The sequence below is a fragment of the Solanum lycopersicum genome, chromosome 7, assembly GCF_036512215.1.
Source record: "Solanum lycopersicum chromosome 7, SLM_r2.1".
NCBI classification, from domain to species: Eukaryota; Viridiplantae; Streptophyta; class Magnoliopsida; order Solanales; family Solanaceae; genus Solanum; species Solanum lycopersicum.
In genome coordinates, this window is record NC_090806.1 from 68875134 (window position 1) to 68900504 (window position 25371).

General features: G+C 32.0%; 5 protein-coding genes and 1 long non-coding RNA gene across 6 annotated transcripts; all 6 read left to right on the plus strand.

Moving 5' to 3' along the window:
- Positions 1-913: 913 nt before the first annotated feature.
- On the plus strand, positions 914-3173 carry PE1 (pectinesterase 1). Its single transcript, NM_001247222.2, has 3 exons — positions 914-1883; positions 2082-2273; positions 2362-3173. Exons 1-3 carry the CDS (start codon positions 941-943, stop codon positions 2865-2867), a joined length of 1641 nt encoding a protein of 546 aa, NP_001234151.1. The 5' UTR covers positions 914-940; the 3' UTR covers positions 2868-3173.
- Positions 3174-10618: 7445 nt separating this feature from the next.
- PME2.1 (pectin esterase) lies at positions 10619-12951 on the plus strand. The gene is made up of 3 exons (NM_001247019.1): positions 10619-11585; positions 11791-11982; positions 12071-12951. Exons 1-3 carry the CDS (start codon positions 10631-10633, stop codon positions 12574-12576), a joined length of 1653 nt encoding a protein of 550 aa, NP_001233948.1. The 5' UTR covers positions 10619-10630; the 3' UTR covers positions 12577-12951.
- Positions 12952-13707: 756 nt separating this feature from the next.
- Positions 13708-15852, plus strand: PME3 (pectinesterase 3). The gene is made up of 3 exons (XM_010326022.4): positions 13708-14727; positions 14886-15077; positions 15167-15852. The coding sequence occupies exons 1-3, from the start codon at positions 13767-13769 to the stop codon at positions 15670-15672; spliced, it is 1659 nt and encodes a 552-aa protein (XP_010324324.2). The 5' UTR covers positions 13708-13766; the 3' UTR covers positions 15673-15852.
- Positions 15853-16545: 693 nt separating this feature from the next.
- On the plus strand, positions 16546-19041 carry LOC101256898 (COBRA-like protein 10). The gene is made up of 2 exons (XM_004244101.5): positions 16546-17297; positions 17391-19041. The coding sequence occupies exons 1-2, from the start codon at positions 16733-16735 to the stop codon at positions 18812-18814; spliced, it is 1989 nt and encodes a 662-aa protein (XP_004244149.1). The 5' UTR covers positions 16546-16732; the 3' UTR covers positions 18815-19041.
- A 988-nt stretch (positions 19042-20029) lies between these two features.
- Positions 20030-20818, plus strand: LOC101256608 (2S sulfur-rich seed storage protein 1-like). Its single transcript, XM_004244100.3, has 2 exons — positions 20030-20181; positions 20551-20818. The coding sequence occupies exons 1-2, from the start codon at positions 20030-20032 to the stop codon at positions 20816-20818; spliced, it is 420 nt and encodes a 139-aa protein (XP_004244148.1).
- On the plus strand, positions 20818-23684 carry LOC104648555 (uncharacterized). The gene is made up of 2 exons (XR_003247532.2): positions 20818-22100; positions 23066-23684. It is a non-coding gene; the product is annotated as an uncharacterized lncRNA (long non-coding RNA).
- Positions 23685-25371: the final 1687 nt, after the last annotated feature.

The following is a 25371-nucleotide window of genomic DNA, read 5'->3' on the forward strand; positions in this document are numbered from 1 at the left end:
AATGTATCATGTTTAAATCTTTCTATGAAAATACTATTAAAAAAATTTCATAGTATAGGGAAAAAATATAATTTTGGAATATGAAGATTCACTTACAAAGTTGAAAGGTCAAGTATTATTACAAATTAAAGACAAATATTAATTAAAAATATAAATTAATTTGGAAGATGAAACACATACATGTATCTATTCAAAGGAATAACTCTTATTTTTAATTTTTGTTCTATTGAATTTACTCATATGTGTATACCAATTAAATAAAAATATTATAGAAATTCTACTATTTACTATTTAATTATTTATTTAATAACATTTGAATTTAGCATAAGGGTAAAATTGTAATTCAACTTTTCTACTTTGAAGCTTCCCACTTATAATAATATATGATTGTTACATTTTATTATTCATTACAATTTATATATATATTTCCATGAGATTTTAGTTATTCTAACGTATCTATAAAAATTCACATGAAACACACGTGTAAAGCACGTCCTTAGAAACTAGTATATAGAAATATAGATATGATACGATGCTATTAAGGTAATTTCTTCCACCATTTACTGGGAGGGTAAATCACCAAGGGATATGATAAAGATGAATTGGATTTAATTTTAATCAAAGATTTCTAAGTCCAATTCTATTAATGAAATAATTACCCCTTTTTAAACATAGCCTAAATACATTTAAATCCCTTAAATTTCATTTAGACATTCAAATTATGATATGTTACAAATTTGAACGCGGTCGGTGGTCCTAAAATACACTTTCAACTCAAATTTTGAAAAAAACTTTTACGAGTATTTTCAAGCGTCTATTATTATCTAGGTTAAAGTTTGACCGCATAAAATACGTCATGCCTCATATTATATAAACAAAGTATTATAGTAAGTGAAAGTGTATCAAAACACTCAACACACATAGTTTGCAAACTTCTAAAATGGCTAATCCTCAACAACCTTTGTTAATAAAAACACACAAACAAAATCCAATAATCAGCTTCAAGATCCTCAGTTTTGTTATAACTTTGTTTGTTGCTCTCTTCTTAGTTGCTCCATATCAAGTTGAGATTAAACATTCTAATCTATGTAAAACTGCACAAGATTCCCAACTCTGTCTCAGTTATGTCTCTGATTTGATATCCAATGAAATTGTCACAACAGAATCAGATGGACATAGTATTCTGATGAAATTTTTAGTTAACTATGTCCATCAAATGAACAATGCAATTCCAGTGGTTCGCAAAATGAAGAATCAGATCAATGACATTCGTCAACACGGGGCTTTAACTGATTGTCTTGAGCTTCTTGATCAGTCAGTTGATTTCGCATCTGATTCAATTGCAGCAATTGATAAAAGAAGTCGCTCGGAGCATGCCAATGCGCAAAGTTGGCTAAGTGGTGTGCTTACTAACCACGTTACGTGCTTGGATGAGCTTGATTCCTTTACTAAAGCTATGATAAATGGAACGAATCTTGAAGAGTTGATCTCGAGAGCTAAGGTAGCATTAGCGATGCTTGCGTCTTTGACAACTCAGGATGAGGATGTTTTCATGACGGTTTTAGGAAAAATGCCATCTTGGGTGAGTTCGATGGATAGGAAGCTGATGGAGAGTTCGGGTAAGGACATTATAGCGAATGCAGTGGTGGCACAAGATGGAACGGGGGATTATCAAACACTTGCTGAAGCAGTTGCTGCAGCACCAGATAAGAGTAAGACGCGTTATGTAATTTATGTAAAGAGGGGAACTTATAAAGAGAATGTTGAGGTGGCTAGCAATAAAATGAACTTGATGATTGTTGGTGATGGAATGTATGCTACGACCATTACTGGTAGCCTTAATGTTGTCGATGGATCAACAACCTTCCGCTCTGCCACTCTTGGTATGCTTTCAATAACTTATGTATATATAGTAGATGTTGAACCCTTTAGCCTCTTCGTTATGTATACTTTTGATATTTCAAACCCCCTTACTAAAAATTCTGGCTCCGCCATCATGAGCTAGGATGGTATTATTTGTATTTCATATTTGATTAATGAACAAGAGTAACATATACTAGTGCATTTTCATCATATTGCAGCTGCAGTCGGCCAAGGATTTATACTACAGGACATATGTATACAGAACACAGCAGGGCCAGCGAAAGACCAAGCAGTGGCACTTCGAGTTGGAGCTGATATGTCTGTCATAAATCGTTGTCGTATCGATGCTTATCAAGACACCCTTTATGCACATTCTCAAAGGCAATTCTATCGAGACTCCTACGTGACAGGTACTTGTGAAGTAGATTACCTCAAATGTGCTATACTCTCTATTGAACTCGGTATTAAAAAGTTTAAATCTTGAATCCGTCTCTGCAGGTACTGTTGATTTCATATTTGGTAATGCAGCAGTTGTATTCCAGAAATGCCAGCTCGTAGCTAGAAAACCGGGTAAATACCAGCAAAACATGGTGACTGCACAAGGCAGGACGGACCCAAATCAGGCCACGGGGACATCAATTCAGTTCTGTAACATAATAGCAAGTTCGGACCTAGAACCAGTCCTGAAAGAATTCCCAACATATCTTGGTAGGCCATGGAAAGAATATTCAAGAACTGTAGTGATGGAATCATACTTAGGTGGTCTCATTAATCCAGCGGGTTGGGCTGAGTGGGACGGAGATTTTGCGTTGAAGACATTGTATTATGGTGAATTTATGAACAATGGACCTGGTGCTGGTACTAGTAAGCGTGTCAAGTGGCCTGGTTATCATGTCATTACTGATCCCGCTAAAGCTATGCCGTTCACTGTGGCTAAGCTGATTCAGGGCGGATCATGGTTGAGGTCTACTGGCGTGGCGTATGTGGATGGATTATATGATTAGAGTATATATATGATGTGCCACATGAGCAGGGCAGAGCAAGCATAACACACAACTCTAGTGTGACAAGCATTTACATGGCTCATTCGTTACTACTAAGTTGTCAATAAGTTCTGTTTAGGGGTTCATAAGTTTATATACGTATATACATTTACATTGGTGATGAAGCTGAAACTGATGATGCTTTAATGTAATTATAGTTTTCTGAAAAAGGATATGAGTAATATTAGTTTTTCCCAGATGTGTATGGTTGTGGAACTGTTTATGCTTAAATTGGCAAGGGGTATTGAATAAAAATCTATTGTGTTACCTTTTGGCTGTTTCATATTTATTCTTTTTTTTTTTTGATCTATTTTGATTTCATAGTTGGAAAATTACGTGATTAATCATACTTATAGTAGTTAATTACCTAACATGGCTACAATTTGTATTAATTACAATTCGAAACTTACTTCTAGCTATAATTGCATTCCCATCTCTCTCTCCCTCTCTCAAGAATCTCGCTCACAACTCTTTTTTTTTTGAGTCATATATCCTTGCAAGTCTCTCTCGGTTCTCTTCTATCAGTGTCTCTTTTACTTTATACAAGCAAAAATTATACAAATATATAATTTTTGTTCGTGTTTGTATTAAGTGAGAGAGAGACCGGATATGCAAATACAAAATATATCTCTTTGCCCTATACACTTGTATTTTTTATACAAATACAATTCTCTCCCTGCCTAGTTCTCTCTCTCTCTCTCTCTTTTTCTTTCTCTCTCGCTTTATACAAACACAAATTACATCATTGATACATATACATAGTAGTATACAAATACAATTTATCTCACTCCACTTCCGCCCACTCTAGCTCATCTCTCTCCTGCCTTTCTCAATCTCGCACGCCACTCTCCTTTCTCTAACATGTAGCTACAAATAGTAATTAGCATATTATAGTTATGAAGCATAATTAAATTGTTTTTGAGTAGCTATATGTGAAAATTCTTAATTTTTGAGTGGCTAGCTATAAATCTTTTCTAATTTTTTGTTCAAATATTCGATCAAAGTTGATGATAATTTGAATATTAGCAAATTTAAGAAAATATCAATATATTTTGCCTAAAGTTTATTGCCATACAAATATAATCACATAACAAAGAATTAATACATAATTAACTTATTGTGAAATGAGGTCTTGGGCCTAACTCACATCCTAAAAGCTAGCTCAAATTAGTATAAAATTTTTGTTATTCTTTAACTACGTCACCTTGCACCCGTTGCCTAACATCTAGTGCATAGACAATTTAATTTTGGGGCCCGAACATTGAGTGAGATTGACCGACTTTGATATCATGTGAAATTAGATTTTGAGCTCAGCTTACACCTCAAAAATTAGCTTAAAGGGAGGAAGATTGTCCAAATCTTATAAGGACTTCACCATCTCAATAACCACTAGTGTGGATTTTTGTCATTTTTTAACAATTCTTATCAACATATCCGAAATAAGCAATATTGCAATGCAATATAGCTATGGGGCGTAATTATTGAAACTATAACTATAAAGCCTTATTATGTTTAGTATATTTGTTGTTTCTCAATATACACCGAGTATACATGAAAAATATTTCGACTATTTAATTTTGATCAACTTAGAAGAACCTTTTAAACAATTCCAAAATTTTAATATGAAAATTCTCTTAGATATTTCGAGTGCTCGAAAAAATTGGAAGAAGAAACTGACACGACAATGATATCTCTTGCTAGCTTAACAATAATATAAAAAGTGTTTGTTAATATTTGTAGTTGAATTAGTTATATTAGAATAGATTTATCTGAATTAGATTCTTTTTGAAGTATAAATCTAACCAAGAAGGCAAATGAAATAATTGGACAAACTCACCTTATGATACATTTTATAGAGTATTTAACGAAAGTGAAAAGACTAATCAGAATAAATATCATTAAGAAGATTAAACTATGTACAACTAATAATAACAAAGAAATTTTATATTCTAAAATATGAGTGAAGAATGTAAAAAGAAGATACAATTACACACAAGAATTATAGGAATAGTAAATAAAAAATTTTCTTGGCAAAGTTAAATTTATAGAATAAAATTACAGAAATATGAAAAGACACGTGAAAAATTGAAAGGTCAAATATTATTAAAATAAATATAAAAAAGATAGAGATGAAATTTAACTTTAAAAGATACATGAATCTACTTTAATTTCTTGTCTTTAAAGAATAATTACTTATTTGTATTTTTTAAAATTTGTGTGAGAAATTTGAAAGGTTCAAGATTTTGAAATGAGAATAAGAAGATTATATGAAAATTATAAAAGTTTTAATTTAGTAGAGGGGCAAAATAGTAATTCAATTTTTTACTTTGCAGCTTTCCATTTATAATATGATACTAGTATTATTATAAGTGGGAAGAACTCAAGTCAAAAGTTGAATTACGATTTTACCCTCCTATAAATTAAAATGTTATAATTAGTTTAATTAAATAATAATAACTTTTGAATTTTCTTAGATTAATTCCTATTATTATTATTGTTGTTGTTGTTGTTGTTGTTGTTATTATTATTATTAAAAGTGAAAAAAGCTTTTAGCTTCAAAATTGATTACCATTTTACCCCTACTGTAAGTAAAAATGTTATAAAATATTTAATTAGTCAAATATTAGAATTCTCAATAAGTTTTTTCTAATATATATTTGTATTTCAAATTTTTATGCAACCTATAATTACAATATTTAATATGTATTAACCTCTCACAATTGAATTATTATTATTATTATTATTAATTATGATAAAAAATCTTATTCTGCATACCTTAACTATAAGTTAAATAAAATTCATTTAATTAATTTTTCAGTTACATAAATTGAACGGGATTTGAAAGTGGAAAAGTGATTGTTTAATGTCCAGAGTCATACATGATTAATTGCTTTAAATTAACACATCATGTATTACTTTACCAAACTCTTTCAATTCCTATAATTTGTCTTCTGATTTTCTTAATTTGTCTCATCAAATTCTAACACTTTTAATTTAGTAACCAATCTTTATTAATAAACATCAGTAGAACTTGAATAGTTCATTAAGTATTTAAGTGTAAGTTAATTAGTATTATGTCAAAAGAAATTTGAAAGAACATAAAAAAACACTATATAAAGGAAACAAATGATTTTCATTTCCTTCAAGTTTTATTTCTTTAGTTAAACATCTAACACCCCTTCTAAATTTCTTTCTTTTCCCTTAAATTTTTTCGTTTGCATGAACTAAAGAAAATGGGAATGAAGAAACATGTAGAGTTGATAAATGTTGGAATTAAATGATTGTCATATCAATTTACATGCAACACTCAACATTCATTGAATGATATATGAAGATTACTTAGTCCTTAAGGAGTGCTAGCAGAAATTCATGAGCTATGAAAAGGAGGAAATTGATTTCTTTGGAATACTGATTTTAAAATTTTCATTAATTGATTTTATTCTTATAATGTACTGTAATTATAATTGCTTGAGACTATAGATAAAATGCTATGTTATTTGTGTATTTGGAAGGAGTTATAAAAATGATATCTTGTAGTATGCCTTCATGGCATCATGTGATTGGTATTGAAAAATTATATTGTAACTTTTTTTGTATTTTGTAATGTTTCTTTATATGTATCTTCATATTGGAACTTACTAATTTATTTTACAAAAGAATTAGGAGCATATGCATCATAAATAAATATAGTATCAAACTTTTTAAAGGAAAATTTTCTTTCATTTTGATAAAAACTATTTTAGCTACTACAAGATATAGGGATCTTCACTTAAATAGTCGGATATATTTACTATTACTTTTTCTAGCCTATATATATATACTAGTTTTCGAGCACGCGCTTTGCGTGTGTAACCCATGAGTGTATTATTTCTTAAAAGATAATATTACTAAATAATAAAATGTCTAATTGAGATTTTTTACTTTGTTTTACTACTAATTGTGACACTCCAATTTTCTGACCTCCAAGTGAATGCATCAAGATAATAATACGAGAAATTAATAAAATAAACTTTGTTTGTAATTAAAAAAATAAGTTTGCAAAGCTAAAAGGAAAAATAACAACTATCTAAATTAAATTTCTTGATAGTTCCGTTTTATTGGTAGAATAATGCTAGATAGTGTAAGATTAACTTTGAGTGAAGAAAAACAAAACCTTTCAACTTTATTAATGAATGTGTTTTATGTATTGTATTAAATTTTTATCCACAAACACTTTAAACTAATTAGTTAACTATAAATATTTAAAATTAAGATGTAAAAAGTTTTATCATTTATATTTAAAAAATCAGGATATTTATGAATAACTACTATTTTTATATAAAATTTAATTCTGTCATACATAACTTAATCCACCATTAATCTAATATTATATGTTTCAGCTTTTTTTTTTCATAAAAAGAATTGAAAAGAGTAAACATCCTATTTTATCACATTTATTCTTAAAGATGAAAATTAATGTATATATAAAAAATTATAAGTACGGAGAAAAGAAAAAAAAAAGGTATAAATGAGCAAAATAATTAGGCATTTCATTTTGTTTGTCTCTATAGTGAAACTGAACATTTGAGCATACAAAATACAAATATGAATTTAGAGCAACTTGCTAGTAAAACAAGAATTCAACAATATGAAGAGAGACAAAAAAGTCTTATAATAATTCTTACTACAAATAAGTATAAAACTAACACATCAAGCTCCGATTCTTCAGTAATTGAATTCTTATCTATTCTCGTAACTGCATAAGAGAATCTCACAACTTTCACATCAAATTGTGTCATTATTTCACATGTTTAGAGTTCCTACATACAAGAATTGTAGGAGTGGTAAATAAAAGTTCTTCTTGAAAAAGTTAAATTTATAGAACAAAATTATGGAAACATGAAAAGTCACATGAATTCTTGTTAAAATAAATATAAAAAAGATAGAGATGAAATTTAATTTTAAAGATACATGAATCTACTTTAATTTCTTGATAATTACTCATTTTTGTTTTATTTTGCATTTATGTTAGAAATTTGTAAGGTCAAGATTATGAAATGAGAATAAGAAGATTATATATATATATATATATTAGTTTTAATTTATTAGAGGGGCAAAATGGTAATTCAACTTTTAAGTTTTGAGCTTCATGCTTATAATAATATAAGATGATTAGTTCGAGTTCAAATTTATTCAAGAAAAAAATATTTCTTACTTAATGTTTTTTTTTTATAAATATCAAAACTCAAATATATTTGGCTTTTCGATTAAGAGTGAAAGAATCTAACTGTTCGAATAATCTCACTCGATGAAAGTTCTACTAACACAAATTCAAGAGAGTTGGGAACCAAAATAAGCAACAAAAATATAAAAGTAACTAAAATAAGCCACTATTTTAGTAAGTAACTAAAATAAGCTTAGTGGAAGAAAAAGTTCCACTATATCCAATTTTCTAAACGTTTTCCATTACTGTCATAATGTTTATTTTTAATATATAACGGAACTTTTTCTTCCACTTTATAAAGTGGAACTTTTTATTCCACTTTATAAAGTGGAAGAAAATCTTCCAATTTATGAAAAGTTACCTTTTCATTTTCACCTTCACCTTCTCTCATTTTTCTTTTCATGGCTTCCAAAAAAAAAATCACTTTGAAGATGGTCATCTACATCAAAAATTCACTTTAAAAAAATAAGTGTTAGACATAGCGATAATCATCTGCGTCAAAAGTAGGCGAGACATGAAAATTTGAGGATGTCCCAACATTTTCCGTCATTTCAAAGTGTGAGGACTAACCAAAATAATTATTTAGTCCATAACTTGGAGCAATATCCCTATCTTGCTGAGGTAAACCGCTACAAAATATATAATAATAAGAATAATAAATAATATAAATAAATAAATAATTGACAAAATCAACAAACAATAATTGAAATATAATAATTGAGCATTACCGATCACTATCATTGATAGTTTTGTTTAAATCAAAATCATATCTGCCGGTAAGAGTATTTTGATAATGAGTCATTTTAGGAAAATCAGTAGATTGAATTATCAGAAATTCATCAATGCTATTATGATTTTCTAATTAGGGATGAACATCGACTGATAAAGGAGAACGTTGTTGACTAATCTTAGGCTCCTTCCTAACATAGATTCCAAGTATTGTTGACTTGATTTGATCTATATAGTAATTTGGAACCCTTAAAAAGTCGGTCAACGATTCGTCATTATATATAATTCACTCTCCAAAATTTACTTGTCCATGTGATAAAAATGAAGTAGGGTATTTTCCAGCTATAATCAAATTATAATCGTATTGTTTATACCCATTCATTTATAAAATGATGAAATAAATTTATGATATCGGACATTTATTGGATATTTAGCATTGTGTTTGTGAGGACAATTATAATAAATGGTATTTCCGTCATGTATAATTTCGCCATCCTAATAAATTGAAACTTTAACTATAGGTGTAGAAGATATTTTTTTTTAGATTGAAATGAACAAATATAGAAGACTTTATGTTGTAGGTGCTATCGACTATGTATAAACGTCCTTAAATAGATTTTTCAAAATAAAATAATAAAAATACATAATGAAATATTTTTTTCTGTTTTAATGACATATCAAATCAATATAATTTATATGACAACACTGAAAAAACTTATTCAAGACGTGAAAAATATTTTTCTTGTAAAATGTAATAAAAAGTTCCACTTTATAAAGTGGAATAAAAAGTTTCACTTTATAAAGTGAAAGAAAAAACTCCACTTTATAAAGTGTAAGAAAAAATTTCGTTATATATTAAAAATAAACGTTATGAAATTAACAGAAAACGTTTAAATTATTGGATACAGTGAAACTTTTTCTTCCACTGAGCTTATTTTAGTTATTACTAAAATAGTGAATTATTTTAATTACTTTTATATTTTTGTGAATTATTTTGGTTTCTAACTCAATTCAAGATGGTCCTAGCTCTTACCTACTTTGGACAAAGTAGTTGAAAGTCACATCAATTCTCCCTCTTTTGTAAAAATTATCATATTATTGCCAGTATATTATATTATTATTGCTTCCACTCCATAAGTGAAAAATCAAAGACGGAATGGGAAGATGCATGAGTATTTTTTAGATTATAATGAAATTTCAGAGACACATTTTAAATAAATTAAGGTTTTATTATTTTTTTTGAACTAATTTTTTTTTTTTTTGTAATTTTGTTCACCTTTTGACTTACGTGAAATCCAAATATCTTCCACGTACCTCAATTGCTTGAAGTCACGTAATACAAAAGTCGTACAAAATTACAAAAAAAAGTTAAAAAAAATAATATGACATTTGTTTAGTTAAGATGTGTCTGAAATTTTGATAGAAGTCTAGAGGGTAATTATGCATTTTTCCATAATAATAGAAAGATATTTGTGATTAGTGAGTACATGGTGAAAGGTTACTAGTCACCGAGCATCCAAATACATTGGCATTCCTTAAATTTATCAGTAACTTTAATTTAGACATTCTAATTATGAATGTTATAAATAAATCTTGTCACCTGACATTTTCGAGTTTCAACTCAAAATTTTGAGAAAACTTTTACCGTTATTTTTAAGTGTATATAATAAGTTAAAGTTAAATCACCTAAAATACGTCAGCATATACGAATGACACATATTATATAAACAAAGTATTATAGTAAGTGAAAGTGTATCAAAACATTTTAACACATAGTTTGCGAACTTCTAAAATGGCTACTCCTCAACAACCTTTGTTAACAAAAACACACAAACAAAATTCCATAATCAGCTTCAAGATCCTCACTTTTGTTGTAACTTTGTTTGTTGCTCTCTTCTTAGTTGTGTTTCTTGTTGCTCCATATCAATTTGAGATTAAACATTCTAATCTGTGTAAAACTGCACAAGATTCCCAACTCTGTCTCAGTTATGTTTCTGATTTAATATCCAATGAAATTGTCACATCTGATTCAGATGGACTAAGTATTCTGAAGAAATTTTTAGTTTACTCTGTTCATCAAATGAACAATGCAATTCCAGTGGTTCGCAAAATCAAGAATCAGATCAATGACATTCGTGAACAAGGGGCTTTAACTGATTGTCTTGAGCTTCTTGATCTGTCAGTTGATTTAGTATGTGATTCAATTGCAGCAATTGATAAGAGAAGTCGTTCGGAGCATGCCAATGCGCAAAGTTGGCTAAGTGGTGTGCTTACTAACCACGTTACGTGCTTGGATGAGCTTGATTCCTTTACTAAAGCTATGATAAATGGAACGAATCTTGATGAGTTGATCTCGAGAGCTAAGGTAGCATTGGCGATGCTTGCGTCTGTGACAACTCCAAATGATGAAGTTTTGAGGCCGGGTTTAGGAAAAATGCCATCTTGGGTGAGTTCGAGGGATAGGAAGCTGATGGAGAGTTCGGGTAAGGACATTGGAGCGAATGCAGTGGTGGCAAAAGATGGAACAGGGAAATATCGAACACTTGCTGAAGCTGTTGCTGCAGCACCAGATAAGAGTAAGACGCGTTATGTAATTTATGTAAAGAGGGGAACTTATAAAGAGAATGTTGAGGTGAGTAGCAGGAAAATGAATTTGATGATTATTGGTGATGGCATGTATGCTACCATCATTACTGGGAGCCTTAATGTTGTCGATGGATCAACAACCTTCCACTCTGCCACTCTTGGTAGGCTTTAAATAACTTATGTATATATAGTAGATGTTGAATTCTTTGGCCTCTTCGTATATATACTTTTGATATTTCAAACCCCCTTACTGAAAATCCTTGCTCCGCCATCATGACCTAGGATTAAGGATTGTGTTATTTGTAGTTCATATTTGATTAATGAACAAGTGTACGTATATACTCGTGAATTTTCATCATATTGCAGCTGCAGTTGGCAAAGGATTTATACTACAGGACATATGTATACAGAACACAGCAGGACCAGCTAAACACCAAGCTGTTGCACTTCGAGTTGGAGCTGATAAGTCTGTCATAAATCGTTGTCGTATCGATGCTTATCAAGACACCCTTTATGCACATTCTCAAAGGCAATTCTATCGAGACTCCTACGTGACAGGTACTTGTGAAGTAGATTACCTCAAATGTGCTATACTCTCTATTGAACTCGGTATTAAAAAGTTCAAATCTTGAATCCATCTCTGCAGGGACTATTGATTTCATATTCGGTAATGCAGCAGTTGTATTCCAGAAATGCCAGCTCGTAGCTAGAAAACCGGGTAAATACCAGCAAAACATGGTGACTGCACAAGGCAGGACGGACCCAAATCAGGCCACGGGGACATCAATTCAGTTTTGTGATATAATAGCAAGTCCTGACCTAAAACCAGTCGTGAAAGAATTCCCAACATATCTTGGTAGGCCATGGAAAAAATATTCAAGAACTGTAGTGATGGAATCATACTTGGGTGGTCTCATTGATCCATCGGGTTGGGCTGAGTGGCACGGAGATTTTGCGTTAAAGACATTGTATTATGGTGAATTTATGAATAATGGACCTGGTGCTGGTACTAGTAAGCGTGTCAAGTGGCCTGGCTATCATGTCATTACTGACCCCGCTGAAGCTATGTCATTCACTGTGGCTAAGCTGATTCAGGGCGGATCATGGTTGAGGTCTACTGACGTGGCGTATGTGGATGGATTATATGATTAGAGTGATATAAAATTACTCTTTGTTTATGTAACAAGACATCTTTAAAAAGTTCAAAGTAAGTAGTAGTAATATATCCATATGAAGTGCCACATGAGCAGGGCAGAGCCGGGATTAAGTGTCTAAAGCATAACACACAACTCTAGTGTGACAAGCATTTACATGGCTCATTCCTTACTACTAAGTCGTCAATAAGTTCAGTTAAGGGGTTCATAAGTTAATATACGTATATATATTTATGTTGGCGATAAAGCTGAAACTGATGATGCTTTAATGTAATTATAGTTTTCTGAAAAAGGATATGTGTAATATTAGGTTTTCCCTGATGTTTATGGTTGTGGGGTGGTGGTTATGATAAAAATATGCAAGATGAAAGTCATTGTGTTACCTTTTGGCAGTTTCATGTTTATTCTTCTTTTTCTTTTGATTTATTTCGATTTTTTAGTTGGGGGAATTACGCAGTTAGACAAACATATACTAGTTAACTAGCTAACACGGCTACAATTTGTATTAATTACGATTAGGAACTTACTTCTAGATATAATTGCATTCCCCCCTCTCTCTCTCCCTCTTTCGAGAATCTCGCTCGCAACTCTCCTTTTTTCAGTCATCTCTCCCTTCCCAGTCTCTCTCTCTCGATTCTCTTCTGTCAGTCTCTCTCTCTTACTTTATACAAATACAAAAACACAAATGTATATTTTGAAACTTCGTTTGATGCTTCATTGTTCTATGATGAGACTTGAAGCAGACTTCATCTTACTTGAATACTTCGACATCCACTTCTCTTCATTCTCAAGTTATAATTTTTTTCTAAGAGAGATTATTCGTAGTTATTAGGTATTCAATACTTATTAGTTTGATTAGTTCGAGTTCAAATCTATTAAAGAAAGAAACACTTTAAATCTACGACCTTCAGTTAAGAATGAAAGAATGCAATCGATTCTAATAATCTCACCTCAAAGTTCTACTAACACAATTTCAAGATGATCCTAACTCCTACCTACTTTGGACTAAGTAAGTTAAGTCACATCAATTCTCCCTCTTTTGTCAAATTTATCATATTACTGGCAAGAAAACTTTTGCGAGTATTTTCAAGCATTCATTATTATATACGTTAGAGTTAAACCACCTAAAATACGTCAGCGTATATGAATTACACATATTTTAAGTGAGTATTCCAAAACATCCAACACATGACAGAGTTACAAACTTCTAAAAGAATGGCTACTCCTCTACAACCTTTCTTAACAAAAACACACAAACAAAATCCCATAATCGGCTTCAATATCCTCACTTTTGTTGTAACTTTGTTTGTTGCTCTCTTCTTAGTTGTGTTTCTTGTTGCTCCATATCAATTTGAGATTAAACATTCTAATCTGTGTAAAAGTGCACAAGGTTCCCAACTCTGCCTTAGTTATGTCTCTGAAATTGTCACAACAGAATCAGATGGAGTAACTGTTCTGAAGAAATTTCTAGTTAAATATGTCCATCAAATGAACAATGCAATTCCAGTGGTTCGCAAAATCAAGAATCAGATCAATGACATTCGTCAACACGGGGCTTTAACTGATTGTCTTGAGCTTCTTGATCAGTCAGTTGATTTAGTATCTGATTCAATTGCAGCAATTGATAAAAGAAGTCGTTTGGAGCATGCCAATGTGCAAAGTTGGCTAAGTGGTGTGCTTACAAACCACGTTACGTGTTTAGATGAGCTTACTTCGTTAAGTACTAAGAATGGAACGGTTCTTGATGAGTTGATCACGAGAGCTAAGGTAGCATTGGCGATGCTTGCATCCGTGACAACTCCAAATGATGAAGTTTTGAGGCAGGGTTTAGGAAAAATGCCATATTGGGTGAGTTCGAGGGATAGGAAGCTGATGGAGAGTTCGGGTAAGGACATTATAGCGAATGCAGTGGTGGCACAAGATGGAACGGGGGATTATCAAACACTTGCTGAAGCTGTTGATGCTGCACCAGATAAGAATAAGACGCGTTATGTAATTTATGTAAAGATGGGAATTTATAAAGAGAATGTTGTGGTGACTAAGAAAAAAATGAACTTAATGATTGTTGGTGATGGCATGAATGCTACCATCATTACTGGTAGCCTTAATGTTGTCGATGGATCAACAACCTTCCGCTCTGCCACTCTTGGTAAGGTTTCAACAACTTATGTATATATAGTAGATGTTGAACCCTTTAGCGTCTTTGTTATGTATACTTTTGATATTTCAAACACCCTTAATGAAAATCCTGGTTCCGCTATCATGAGCAAGTGTAACATATACTAGTGCATTTTCATAATATTGCAGCTGCAGTTGGCCAAGGATTTATACTACAGGACTTATGTATACAGAACACAGCAGGGCCAGAGAAAGGCCAAGCAGTGGCACTTCGAGTTGGAGCTGATATGTCTGTCATAAATCGTTGTCGTATTGATGCTTATCAAGACACCCTATATGCACATTCTCAAAGGCAATTCTATCGAGACTCCTACGTGACAGGTACTCGTGAAGCAGATTACCCCAAATGTGCTATGCTTTCCATTGAACTCAGTATTAAAAAGTTCAAAATCCTAAATCCGTCTCTGCAGGTACTGTTGATTTCATATTTGGTAATGCAGCAGTTGTATTCCAGAAATGTCAGATCGTAGCTAGAAAACCGAATAAAAGACAGAAAAACATGGTGACTGCACAAGGCAGGACGGACCCAAATCAGGCCACGGGGACATCAATTCAGTTCTGTGACATAATTGCAAGTCCGGACCTTGAACCAGTCATGAATGAATACAAAACATATCTTGGTAGGCCATGGAAAAAACATTCAAGAACGGTAGTGATGCAATCATACCTAGATGGTCATATTGATCCATCAGGTTGGTTTGAATGGCGCGGAGATTTTGCATTGAAGACATTGTATTATGGTGAATATATGAACAATGGACCTGGTGCTGGTACTAGTAAGCGTGTCAAGTGGCCTGGTTATCATGTCATTACTGATCCCAATGAGGCTATGCCGTTCACTGTGGCTGAGCTGATTCAGGGCGGATCATGGTTGAATTCGACTAGCGTGGCATATGTGGAAGGATTAGTTGAGTAGGGAATTATAAAATTACTCTTCGTTTATGTAGACGACATTACTGAAAAGCTCAAAATTAGTACTAGTAATATATATAATGTACAACACAAGTAAAGGCATAGCCAGGATTAGGAGCTTAAAGCATGAAAAAAAGAAAAAAAAACACAACTCTAGTATGACAAACATTTCCATGGCCTATTCCATACTGCTCAATCAGTTTTGTTTGTGGGGTTCATGAGTTAATATACATATAATTTATGTGAAAAAATTGCATGGTAGATTGTAGTTTTGATCTTCTAATAATCCTATGGGCCTTTTGGGCTTAATTAGAAATATCTATCTAGTATTATTTTTCTTTCTAAAATCGATTAACATCTCTTTTAAGTGATTAGTGGTAACACTTTTGGCATTTTAAGTAATTAAGCTTTTCAATTTTAGGCCTATAATTTTAAAATTTTAACCGTTTTCAATGATTAGAAGATTAATATCAAACCGATTAGATCCACATTTACATAATAGTGCATTCATCATTTTAAAATCCTCTAATTTTTCCATGTATATAATTTGATTGAATAAATGACAAAAATGATCCCTTATGTTTGAGGGTAGATTTAACATGGTCCTATGAAATTATATTTAATTGTTCAACTAGTGCAAATTAACTAAGACAAATAAACTGGATAGAGATCGAGAGTCGTGATCGAACATGACACTTTGACTACACAAAAGATATATATTGCCATGTCAGATTAACAAATAACATAGTCAATGAAACTTAATAGAAGTTTTTATTACATTTCTATGTGTTCTCCGCAATAATCGCTAAAATTAGAGGAAGAGAGTAATGTTGAAAAAGTCTTACAATCTTCTCTTTATTATTATTATCTCTGTTTCTCTTTCTCTCTATTTTCGTCCATTTTTTCCCCTTACCACCCCACGCCGTTGTGTCATTTCACACAACGGCATTAGCTGGTGATCATCGATCACCGGTCTCTTCTGGTTTCATCATTCCCGTGAATGTGATCGCAAACAAAGTCATTTAAAAACAAAATCCCAGATATATTCCTCCATAATTAAAGGAATGCAAATTCCATGGAGGAATATCTCTTGGGTCGTACTAGTTTTGGTTGCGTGCAGTTATCAAACATGTAACGGGCAGGATTACGGAGGAGACGAAAAAACGGTAGCAGCACCGCCACCGGAGCAAGAGAATTGCGATGGAATCTTCATCACCTATAATTTCGATGGACGAGAAAAGATATATCCATTAGTGAAGAATGTATCCGCACAGGGATGGTCATTCAAGTCGATGTTAACGGTGTTGAATGCCGGAACTTTTGAGCTGAAATCATGGCAAGTTTTCATCGGATTTCAGCATAACGAGCTTTTAGTATCGGCGGACGGTGCAGTTGCAATTGACGGCGATGGATTTCCGGTACGGGTGGGTAAAAATGGTACAACATTGGCTGGGTATCCACAATCCGATTTGAAAACGGCGATTGATACCGCCGGTGATTTTACTCAGATGTCAGCTCAAATCAATATTAAGGGGACGCAATTTGGTCTTAGAGAGAAAACAAATCCAATGCCTTCAACAATCAAGCTCGTCAATGAAGGATACAAATGCCCTGCTCCTAAGCGCTATAGTACGTATGTCGTGAATACTTATCTGCACCGAGTATTTACATCAAATTAACGAATGTATTATTCAATTTTGGTATTTCGATGTTTAATTGCAGAAAGTTACATGCATGTCTGTTGCAAGAGGGATCTTAAATTCAAGCCTAAGAAGGTGGTTACCAAGTTCATGCCTCGTCGTTATGGAGATCTTTCCATAACTTACGATGTTCTATCAGCATTCACGAATAGGTATCAGGCTCAAGTCACACTCGACAATCTGAATCCTTTGGGTCGTCTTGATCATTGGAACTTAACGTGGGAGTGGATGAGGAACGAGTTCATTAACACAATTAAAGGCGCGCATACTCACAAAATTGATCCTTCTGAATGTATTTACGGACCACAAGGACAATATTACAAGGATTTCGATTTCACTCCTGTGATAAATTGCCAAAAGAAACCAATCATTTCCGATTTACCTAAGGAGAAAGCAAACGATGACAAATTTGGGAAGTTGCCTTATTGTTGTAGAAACGGAACTCTTTTGTCACCTATAATGAACGAAACAGAAGCAAGGTCGATTTTCCAGATGGAAGTTTTCAAACTTCCCCCTGATTTAAACAGAACCGCGTTAAATCCACCTCAAAACTGGAAAATCACGGGCACAATTAACCCGTCTTATTCATGTGGACCGCCAGTCAGAATTGATCCATCAGTATTCCCGGATCCTAAAGGAATCGGAATTGCTACTGCTGTTGCTAGTTGGCAAATTACTTGTAACATTACGCGTCCTAAGCCCAAAGCAGCCAAATGTTGTGTTTCTTTTTCGGCTTATTATGCTGCATCCGTTATCCCCTGCAACACTTGCGCTTGTGGCTGTGAAGAGACGTCTAAATGTGACGCGAACAAAAAGCCACTACTTCTCCCTCCAGAAGCGCTACTCGTCCCTTTTGAAAATAGGGACTTAATGGCGAAAGCTTGGAGCAATATCAAACATCTTGGCCCTATGCCTAAGAAACTACCTTGTCCTGATAATTGCGGAGTGAGCATCAATTGGCATGTGGATAGTAACTATAAAACAGGATGGACTGCGCGTATAACGCTCTTTAACTGGGGAAATGACGCGTTTGAAAACTGGTTTTCCGCTATCCAAATGAAGAAAGATGTAGCTAATGGCTATGAAAACGTGTACTCGTTTAACGGTACAAGGTTACCTAAAGAAAAGAGTAACACTATATTTATGCAAGGTTTACCTGGTTTGAAATTCTTGGTTGGAGAGGTTAATGGGACTAATCCTAATAAGGATCCAAGAGTACCTGGAAAACAACAATCAATTATTTCATTTTTGAAGAAGAATACACCACATATCAACGTCGATGCTGGCGATGGATTCCCTTCTAAGATATTCTTTAATGGTGAAGAATGCGCGCTTCCACCAGAGTTTCCTAAAAACACTGCAGCATTCAAATCCAAATTTGGTGTTTTTCCAGCAGTTTTGCTTGCTCTCTTAACTTTCTTTCTTTTGACGGATAGGTTACACTGATAGTATCATTCAACCTGATGATATATGACTTAAACTCTTTCTTTACTATACTTTGTGGTGCACTAGCTTGTAACTACTATTCTTCTGTCTCATTTTACGTGGCACATTTTTAGTATGGTCACATTTCTATATACATTATTACATTGAGCTTTGAAGTTGAAGAGTAATGTAATCAAGTTATGACAGCAAAATGAAGAAAGAAAGAAAAAAAAATGTTGGTATGATCATGTCTTTGTTTACGTCTCTTTAAATTTATATGATCAAATGAGAAGTATCTTTTTCATGTTTATTAATGAAAAACTTTGGTTAATCTGTGTTGACTCAATTTTTAAAAGAAAATCAAAAGGTGGATGATAGGCTTTAGAGTTTGATTATACTAACTACCATTACTCAAAAAATACGGAATTAGCTATGAAATTTATCAGTAATTCCCAGCTAATTAGTAATTAAATATCTCTTCATTAGCTAATTCAATTTTCTTATAATTTATCGCTAATCCGTAGCTAAAAGGATTAGCATGAGATTTTTACTATTTAGCTTATGAAATTTTATCCATCACTAATTTCATTATTAGTAATAAACAATAGTATATAGTAATATATATCCTATTAAACAATAATACAGTATTTTTATTAATATATTGCCCAAGTAAGAAATATCAACTTGTTTTCAGTTGAGTCTCCAATTTATATTACAAAAATAAAAATAAAATCAATTTGCAAAACCATTGCTAAACGAAGGTGGAATAACTACTTTTAGGTATTTTTATTAATATGAAACTTTTCGATTCAGATTATTTTCGATACAAATTTGAATGTAGATTATAAATTTCTAAACTTGCATTAAACATATAACTTATTATTATTATTATTATTATTATACGTTTGCAATTGAATATTGATACATATTCACTAATATAAATTATTAAATTTATCTGAACGCGTACCTAATATTGTAACTCCACCCCTATAAATTCCGAATCCAAACAAAGAGCTTTTTCGGCATCATTTGCATGTTAAAAAATTGCCACGTTTAAATACTCTCTTTTGATGATTAACATTAATTAATTTTTTTTCATCTACCTAATTAGCCTTTCACTCAACACGTACTTAACATGCAAACCATCCAATCAGCTATAAATACAACTTTAAAATCCACTAATTTCACCATCACAAACACTTGCAAATTGCAATTAATTACCAAAAGTAATTAGCCATGGGGAATATTTCACTTGTTGCTGCTCTTTTATTGTGCTTGTTAGCATTCGCAAATGCTAACACGTTCTCCGTTACAGTATCTGTGACGGAGAACGACAATCCACAAAGCTGTCAAGAGCAGATTCAGAGTCAGAGACTCAATCACTGCAGGTAAAAATTACTTAATTATACATAAAGAAATTAAAGTATTTTTTTAAAAAATTAATTTTTTATTTTAAGAAAATTAAAATATGAGTACATTAAATTTATTTTAAAAATTAATCGATTTAACTCTTATACTTTAAATCAGGTCAAATAAAGTGAAATTGAGCAAATACTATCCTTATACCACAATATTGTTTTACAAAAAAGACCAATGACACGTAAAACAAATATAAAATTATAACACACAAAGTAATGCCTTCACACAAACATAGAACTTAGTAATATCGACTCAATTTTTCTTAAAAAGTCCATTCATAACAACAAGTCAAACTTTTACGTACTAACATAAAATTCTAAATACGTTACTGATTTCAGGATGTATATTTCAAGAAGCCACCAATACTTTAACGACGAGTTGAGCATGGTAACAGATGACGATCATGAGATCAACCAAACCCAAGAACATCTCCAACAATGTTGCCAAGAATTGAGGAACATGGACACTCAATGCCGATGCCCGGCGCTTAAGAAAATGGTGATGCAGGATTGCGGTAGACAAGGCGAAGAGGCGCAACGTATGTTAGGGAAAGCTCGTTATATTCCGCGTATGTGTAACATTCAACCCGCTCAATGTAGCTTCTAATTGATATAGAAGCTCGATCAGTATAAAAAATTACGTTGAAAGTACTATAATAATGAACACACAATCGTGTGTATGTATGGGAATTAAGCAAGGGTTAATTTGGTTTTATCTTATGGGAAATGAAAGAGACTTGAGACTTGTTTTATATGCTTGTTAATTAATATTATTCTCAATGCGAATTTGATGCTAAAAATAGATTTTAGGCCTAACTCAACTCAAAAATTAGTTTATAAGGGGCGATGATTGTCCAAATCTATATAAGAAGACCAAATTGTCATCCCTCTTCTGATGTAGAACTTCATTATATTTGCTCGCACATTCAGACCTCGTTAATTGAAGCGAATAATATAATTTCTTAACACTCCTCCGCACACCTAAACCTCGTTAACTCTAGCGTGAACATTATAATTTCTTAACACTCCCCCACACATTCAAGCCTCGTTAACTGGAACGTGAACACTATAATATTGGAGCTCAACATCGGTAAATCGTTAAATCCTTGTTAACAGGAGCTTGGACACTATAATTTCTTAACATTCTCCAACACACTCAGACCTCGTAACAGAAGCGTGAACATTATAATATGAGGGCCCAACATCGAAAAATCGCTAACTTCTCATTAACCGAAGAGTGGACATCATAATATGGAGGCCCAACATCGGTAAATTGTTAACGGGAGTGTGGACACTGTAATATGAAAATCCAACATGAGTAAACAAATATAATTGGGATAGGCCTACTAACTCTGATATCACGTAAAGATGGATTTCGAACCTAACTTAACTCCAAAAACACTAAGTTATGAAATTTTTTTTGTCCAAATTCATATAAACAGACCGAACTCCCGTCCCTTTAACACAAACAAAGAAGTTTTTCGGCAGCATTTGCATGTTAAAATTGACACACGGAAGGTAAAAGGCTAAAAGCAGCCACGTTTAATACTTTATCTTGTGATGATAACTTTTTTTTTTTTTTCATCTACATATAATTTGCAGTGATGCAACACGTATTTAACATGCAAACTATTTAATCAGCTATAAATAGACCTTTAAAATCGACTACTTCACCATCACAAGCACTTGCAAAAAAAAATAATAAATTTAAACATATCTTATTATTGTTGTCATGGGGAAGATTTCACTTGTTGCTGCTCTTTTGTTGTGCTTGTTGGCATTGCAAATGCCAACAGGTTTTCCGTCACGGTAGCTGTGACGGAGAACGATATTGAAAATCCACAAAGCTGTCAAGAGCAAATGCAGAGTCATAGGCTCAATCACTGCAGGTAAATAGACACCTCCATTTAGGAGAAGTTGTTTTAATTTAAAAAAATTATATATTTTTTTAATTTTATTTTATATAAGTTAGTTTAACTAGACACAAAATTTAAGAAAAAAATAATTTTTAAAACTTATACTTTTAAAATAAGTGACAAATATTTTTGGAGTCTGGACCCAAAGGACAAGAAAATTAGTCAAAGGTAACAAAATTGAGTTGAGAATCGAGAAAATATTTAGACGGTCTAACAAACACCGCGTAAATTAGAGAAAAAGGAGCAAAGGCATGAAGTTCTATGCGCCTTACAAAATGGCTGTCAGCGTCTTGCAAGGCGCAAGTGCCTTTCTTTTTGTTTTTTTAAGTTTATGTTTAAATTTTTTGCTTTTTAGTTAATTTTTTTATAAAAAAAAAGGCGCAAAGCCCTTGCGTCTTGCAAGACGCTGAATTATGTGCATCTTGCAAGACGCTGAATAGCGTCTTGCAATCGTGCGCGTCTTGCAAGACGAATAGAATTTCACGATTTGCTCATTTTTCCTCTAATTTACATAGAATTTGTTAGACCATCTAAATGTGGTCCTTTTTAAACTTTTAATTAATCTTTTTTTTCTTTTGGCTCCGTACTCTACTTGTGTCACTATAAATTACTTTCTTTTAGTTGTCATTTTGATATTCAATTTGATTAATTTTTAAAATTAAATTAAATTATATTAATTTAATATTTTAAAATAAAATCTTATATACTCAAAAACTATACTAAAAATATAACAATTTAATTTTTTAATATCAATATAATGAAAATTCATATCATTTAACTTTAAAAAAAAGAACACTATAAAAACTAAAAAGAAACAAAAGGAGTAAAATAAAATGGAGGACAAGTACTATGACTCATAACGTAACGCCTAGACATAATAAACATTCACCGGTGTGACACTAACATAAAATTCTGCATACGCTACTGTATGATTACAGGATGTACGTTTCAAGTAGTCGCCAATACTACAACGACAACCTAAGCATGGTGACAGATGACGATCATGTGATCAACCAAACTCAAGAACATCTTCAACAATGTTGCCAAGAATTGAAGAACATGGACACTCAATGTCGATGCCCAGCACTTAAGAAAATGGTGATGCAGGATTGTGGCGGCGGCGGCCAATGCGAAGAGTCGACACGCTTGTTCGGAAAAGCTCGTTACGTTCCCCATATGTGTAACCTTCAACCCACTCGTTGTAGCTTCTAATTAATAAATATAGAAGCTCGATCAGTATAAAAATTACGGTAAAAGTACTATAATAAAAACACACTATCGTGTGTATGTTTGGTAAGAGGCAGAGTTAATTTGTGAACTTCGTCTGTGGTTTTATTGTATGGGAAGTTTTTTTTAAGTGTTGGAGTCGTTTTGTATGAACAAAATTTAGGGTTCTATATGATCTTGTTGATTAATTATAGGGAAAAAGGATAAATATGTCCTCGAATCATCATAAATGGTGGTATGCAGATATACGGAAGATTAAATATCGACACTTGATATAATTTTATCTGTCGATTTAAAATTTAATAAATATTGAATCAGTGTATAAGATTATGACCCGTGTATATCCCTTAATATAAAGGGTAATATGTTCTAATTTTTGAACGACAGGGCACTAATGTCCCAAAAGTATAACTGATGATAACTACATATTATTTTTGATAGTTCGTATATTTTTCCCCCCCTTAATTTTATATAGTCTTGATGCGTGTGAACATTTTAATTAATATATACTAGTAATTAAGTGAATAAGAATATACTCCCTCCGTTTCAAAAATCGTCTAAAAAAGAATGATTTTTTTTAATCCATTCAAAAAGATTGACCTCCTTTTTTTTGTAACATTTTAATTTCAGTATTCCACGTGGCATGTTTAAGACCACAAGATTAAATAACATTTTGATACATTTGACATTACTTTAATTTTGGACCACAAGATTAAAAAATCTTCTTTCTTTTATTAAATTCCGTGCCTAATTAAATTAAATCATTTTTTTAAAAAAAAAAGAGATAATCTTTTTTTTTCAAGTATAATAAACATGATATCAGAGTAAGGCACAACTGTCAACACGCCACGAAAAAAACTATAACGTGAAATTCTTATGTTTAAGGGGTATCAATTTGCAGGGAATTATATTCTTATTATGAGAGAGTATTGAAAATTTGGCTTGAATTATTGATTGTGTTAAAATTAAAATCTCTTTGTTTAATTAACTGAATTTATGATAAAAACTGAATTTAATTGCACAATCAGAATTGAATTATAGAAGGAGAATGAATCTGAATTTCATATCAATCACTCACTTTACATTGTATTACTCTGTACATATATATACATGTAATAAGTGATTTATTTACAAGGAAACCATCTTCTAGAATCTTCTCAATATCCTAACTAACTATCATATCAACTTAATTAACTATCACATGTAAACTAATCAAGTCAATTATTTATAATCTCTAATAAATTACATACTCGATTTTTCAATATGAGTGAAATGAGCTCCTATACATAGAAAATTTGAGAAAGTGTGACTAATAAAATTTAAATACAAATTCAATTCTGCAATATGAGTGAAATACACTTCTAAATTATTCTATAATCTCATCAAATTACTTTTTATTTAGAGTTGCATGCTTCTAGACCACTTGCTATCTCATCCGACAGATCAAAGGTATATCTAAGTTTAATTAGTCAAATAAAAAAATATTTTTCATTTCACATCCAAATAATTTAAGTTAAAAGTGTTTTTCTCGATCAGTAATATTGTTTGTATGCATTTGAAAACGTGGAAAAGCATGAAAATATTTCACATTTGCATTTTTAGCAATTCAACACGTACTTGACATGCAAACCATCCAAATCTGCTATTTATACCCACATAAAATTGACTAATAATTCATCATCACAATTCACAAATAAATAATAAACACATCACTCTTTTGCCATGGGAAAAATTTCACTTGCTGCTCTTCTTTTGTTTTTCTTGTTGGCAGTTACAACTGCCAACATGTTCACCGTCACGGAGTCCGTGACGGAGGACGATATCGAAAATCAACGGTCACGGAGCTGCCAAGAGCAGATCCAGACGCATAGGCTCGACCACTGCAGGTTTAAAAAAAGATTGTTACATTAATAATATATATATATATATATATATATATATAATCAGTCTAAGTATACTAATTGAAAAATAATACAATGTTAGTGTGTAACTATAAATTTGAGCCATAAAATACTCT

What these genes read in the sequence shown, in the direction of transcription:
- LOC101256608 (XM_004244100.3), top strand. Translation starts at nt 20,030, where the DNA reads ATGGGGAATATTTCACTTGTTGCTGCTCTTTTATTGTGCTTGTTAGCA. An exon ending in CAGAGACTCAATCACTGCAG is followed by an intron (nt 20,182 to 20,550) that starts GTAAAAATTACT and finishes TACTGATTTCAG; the next exon opens with GATGTATATTTCAAGAAGCC.
- PE1 (NM_001247222.2), top strand. Translation starts at nt 941, where the DNA reads ATGGCTAATCCTCAACAACCTTTGTTAATAAAAACACACAAACAAAAT. An exon ending in CTTCCGCTCTGCCACTCTTG is followed by an intron (nt 1,884 to 2,081) that starts GTATGCTTTCAA and finishes ATCATATTGCAG; the next exon opens with CTGCAGTCGGCCAAGGATTT. An exon ending in TCGAGACTCCTACGTGACAG is followed by an intron (nt 2,274 to 2,361) that starts GTACTTGTGAAG and finishes CCGTCTCTGCAG; the next exon opens with GTACTGTTGATTTCATATTT.
- LOC101256898 (XM_004244101.5), top strand. Translation starts at nt 16,733, where the DNA reads ATGCAAATTCCATGGAGGAATATCTCTTGGGTCGTACTAGTTTTGGTT. An exon ending in CCCTGCTCCTAAGCGCTATA is followed by an intron (nt 17,298 to 17,390) that starts GTACGTATGTCG and finishes GTTTAATTGCAG; the next exon opens with AAAGTTACATGCATGTCTGT.
- PME2.1 (NM_001247019.1), top strand. Translation starts at nt 10,631, where the DNA reads ATGGCTACTCCTCAACAACCTTTGTTAACAAAAACACACAAACAAAAT. An exon ending in CTTCCACTCTGCCACTCTTG is followed by an intron (nt 11,586 to 11,790) that starts GTAGGCTTTAAA and finishes ATCATATTGCAG; the next exon opens with CTGCAGTTGGCAAAGGATTT. An exon ending in TCGAGACTCCTACGTGACAG is followed by an intron (nt 11,983 to 12,070) that starts GTACTTGTGAAG and finishes CCATCTCTGCAG; the next exon opens with GGACTATTGATTTCATATTC.
- PME3 (XM_010326022.4), top strand. Translation starts at nt 13,767, where the DNA reads ATGACAGAGTTACAAACTTCTAAAAGAATGGCTACTCCTCTACAACCT. An exon ending in CTTCCGCTCTGCCACTCTTG is followed by an intron (nt 14,728 to 14,885) that starts GTAAGGTTTCAA and finishes ATAATATTGCAG; the next exon opens with CTGCAGTTGGCCAAGGATTT. An exon ending in TCGAGACTCCTACGTGACAG is followed by an intron (nt 15,078 to 15,166) that starts GTACTCGTGAAG and finishes CCGTCTCTGCAG; the next exon opens with GTACTGTTGATTTCATATTT.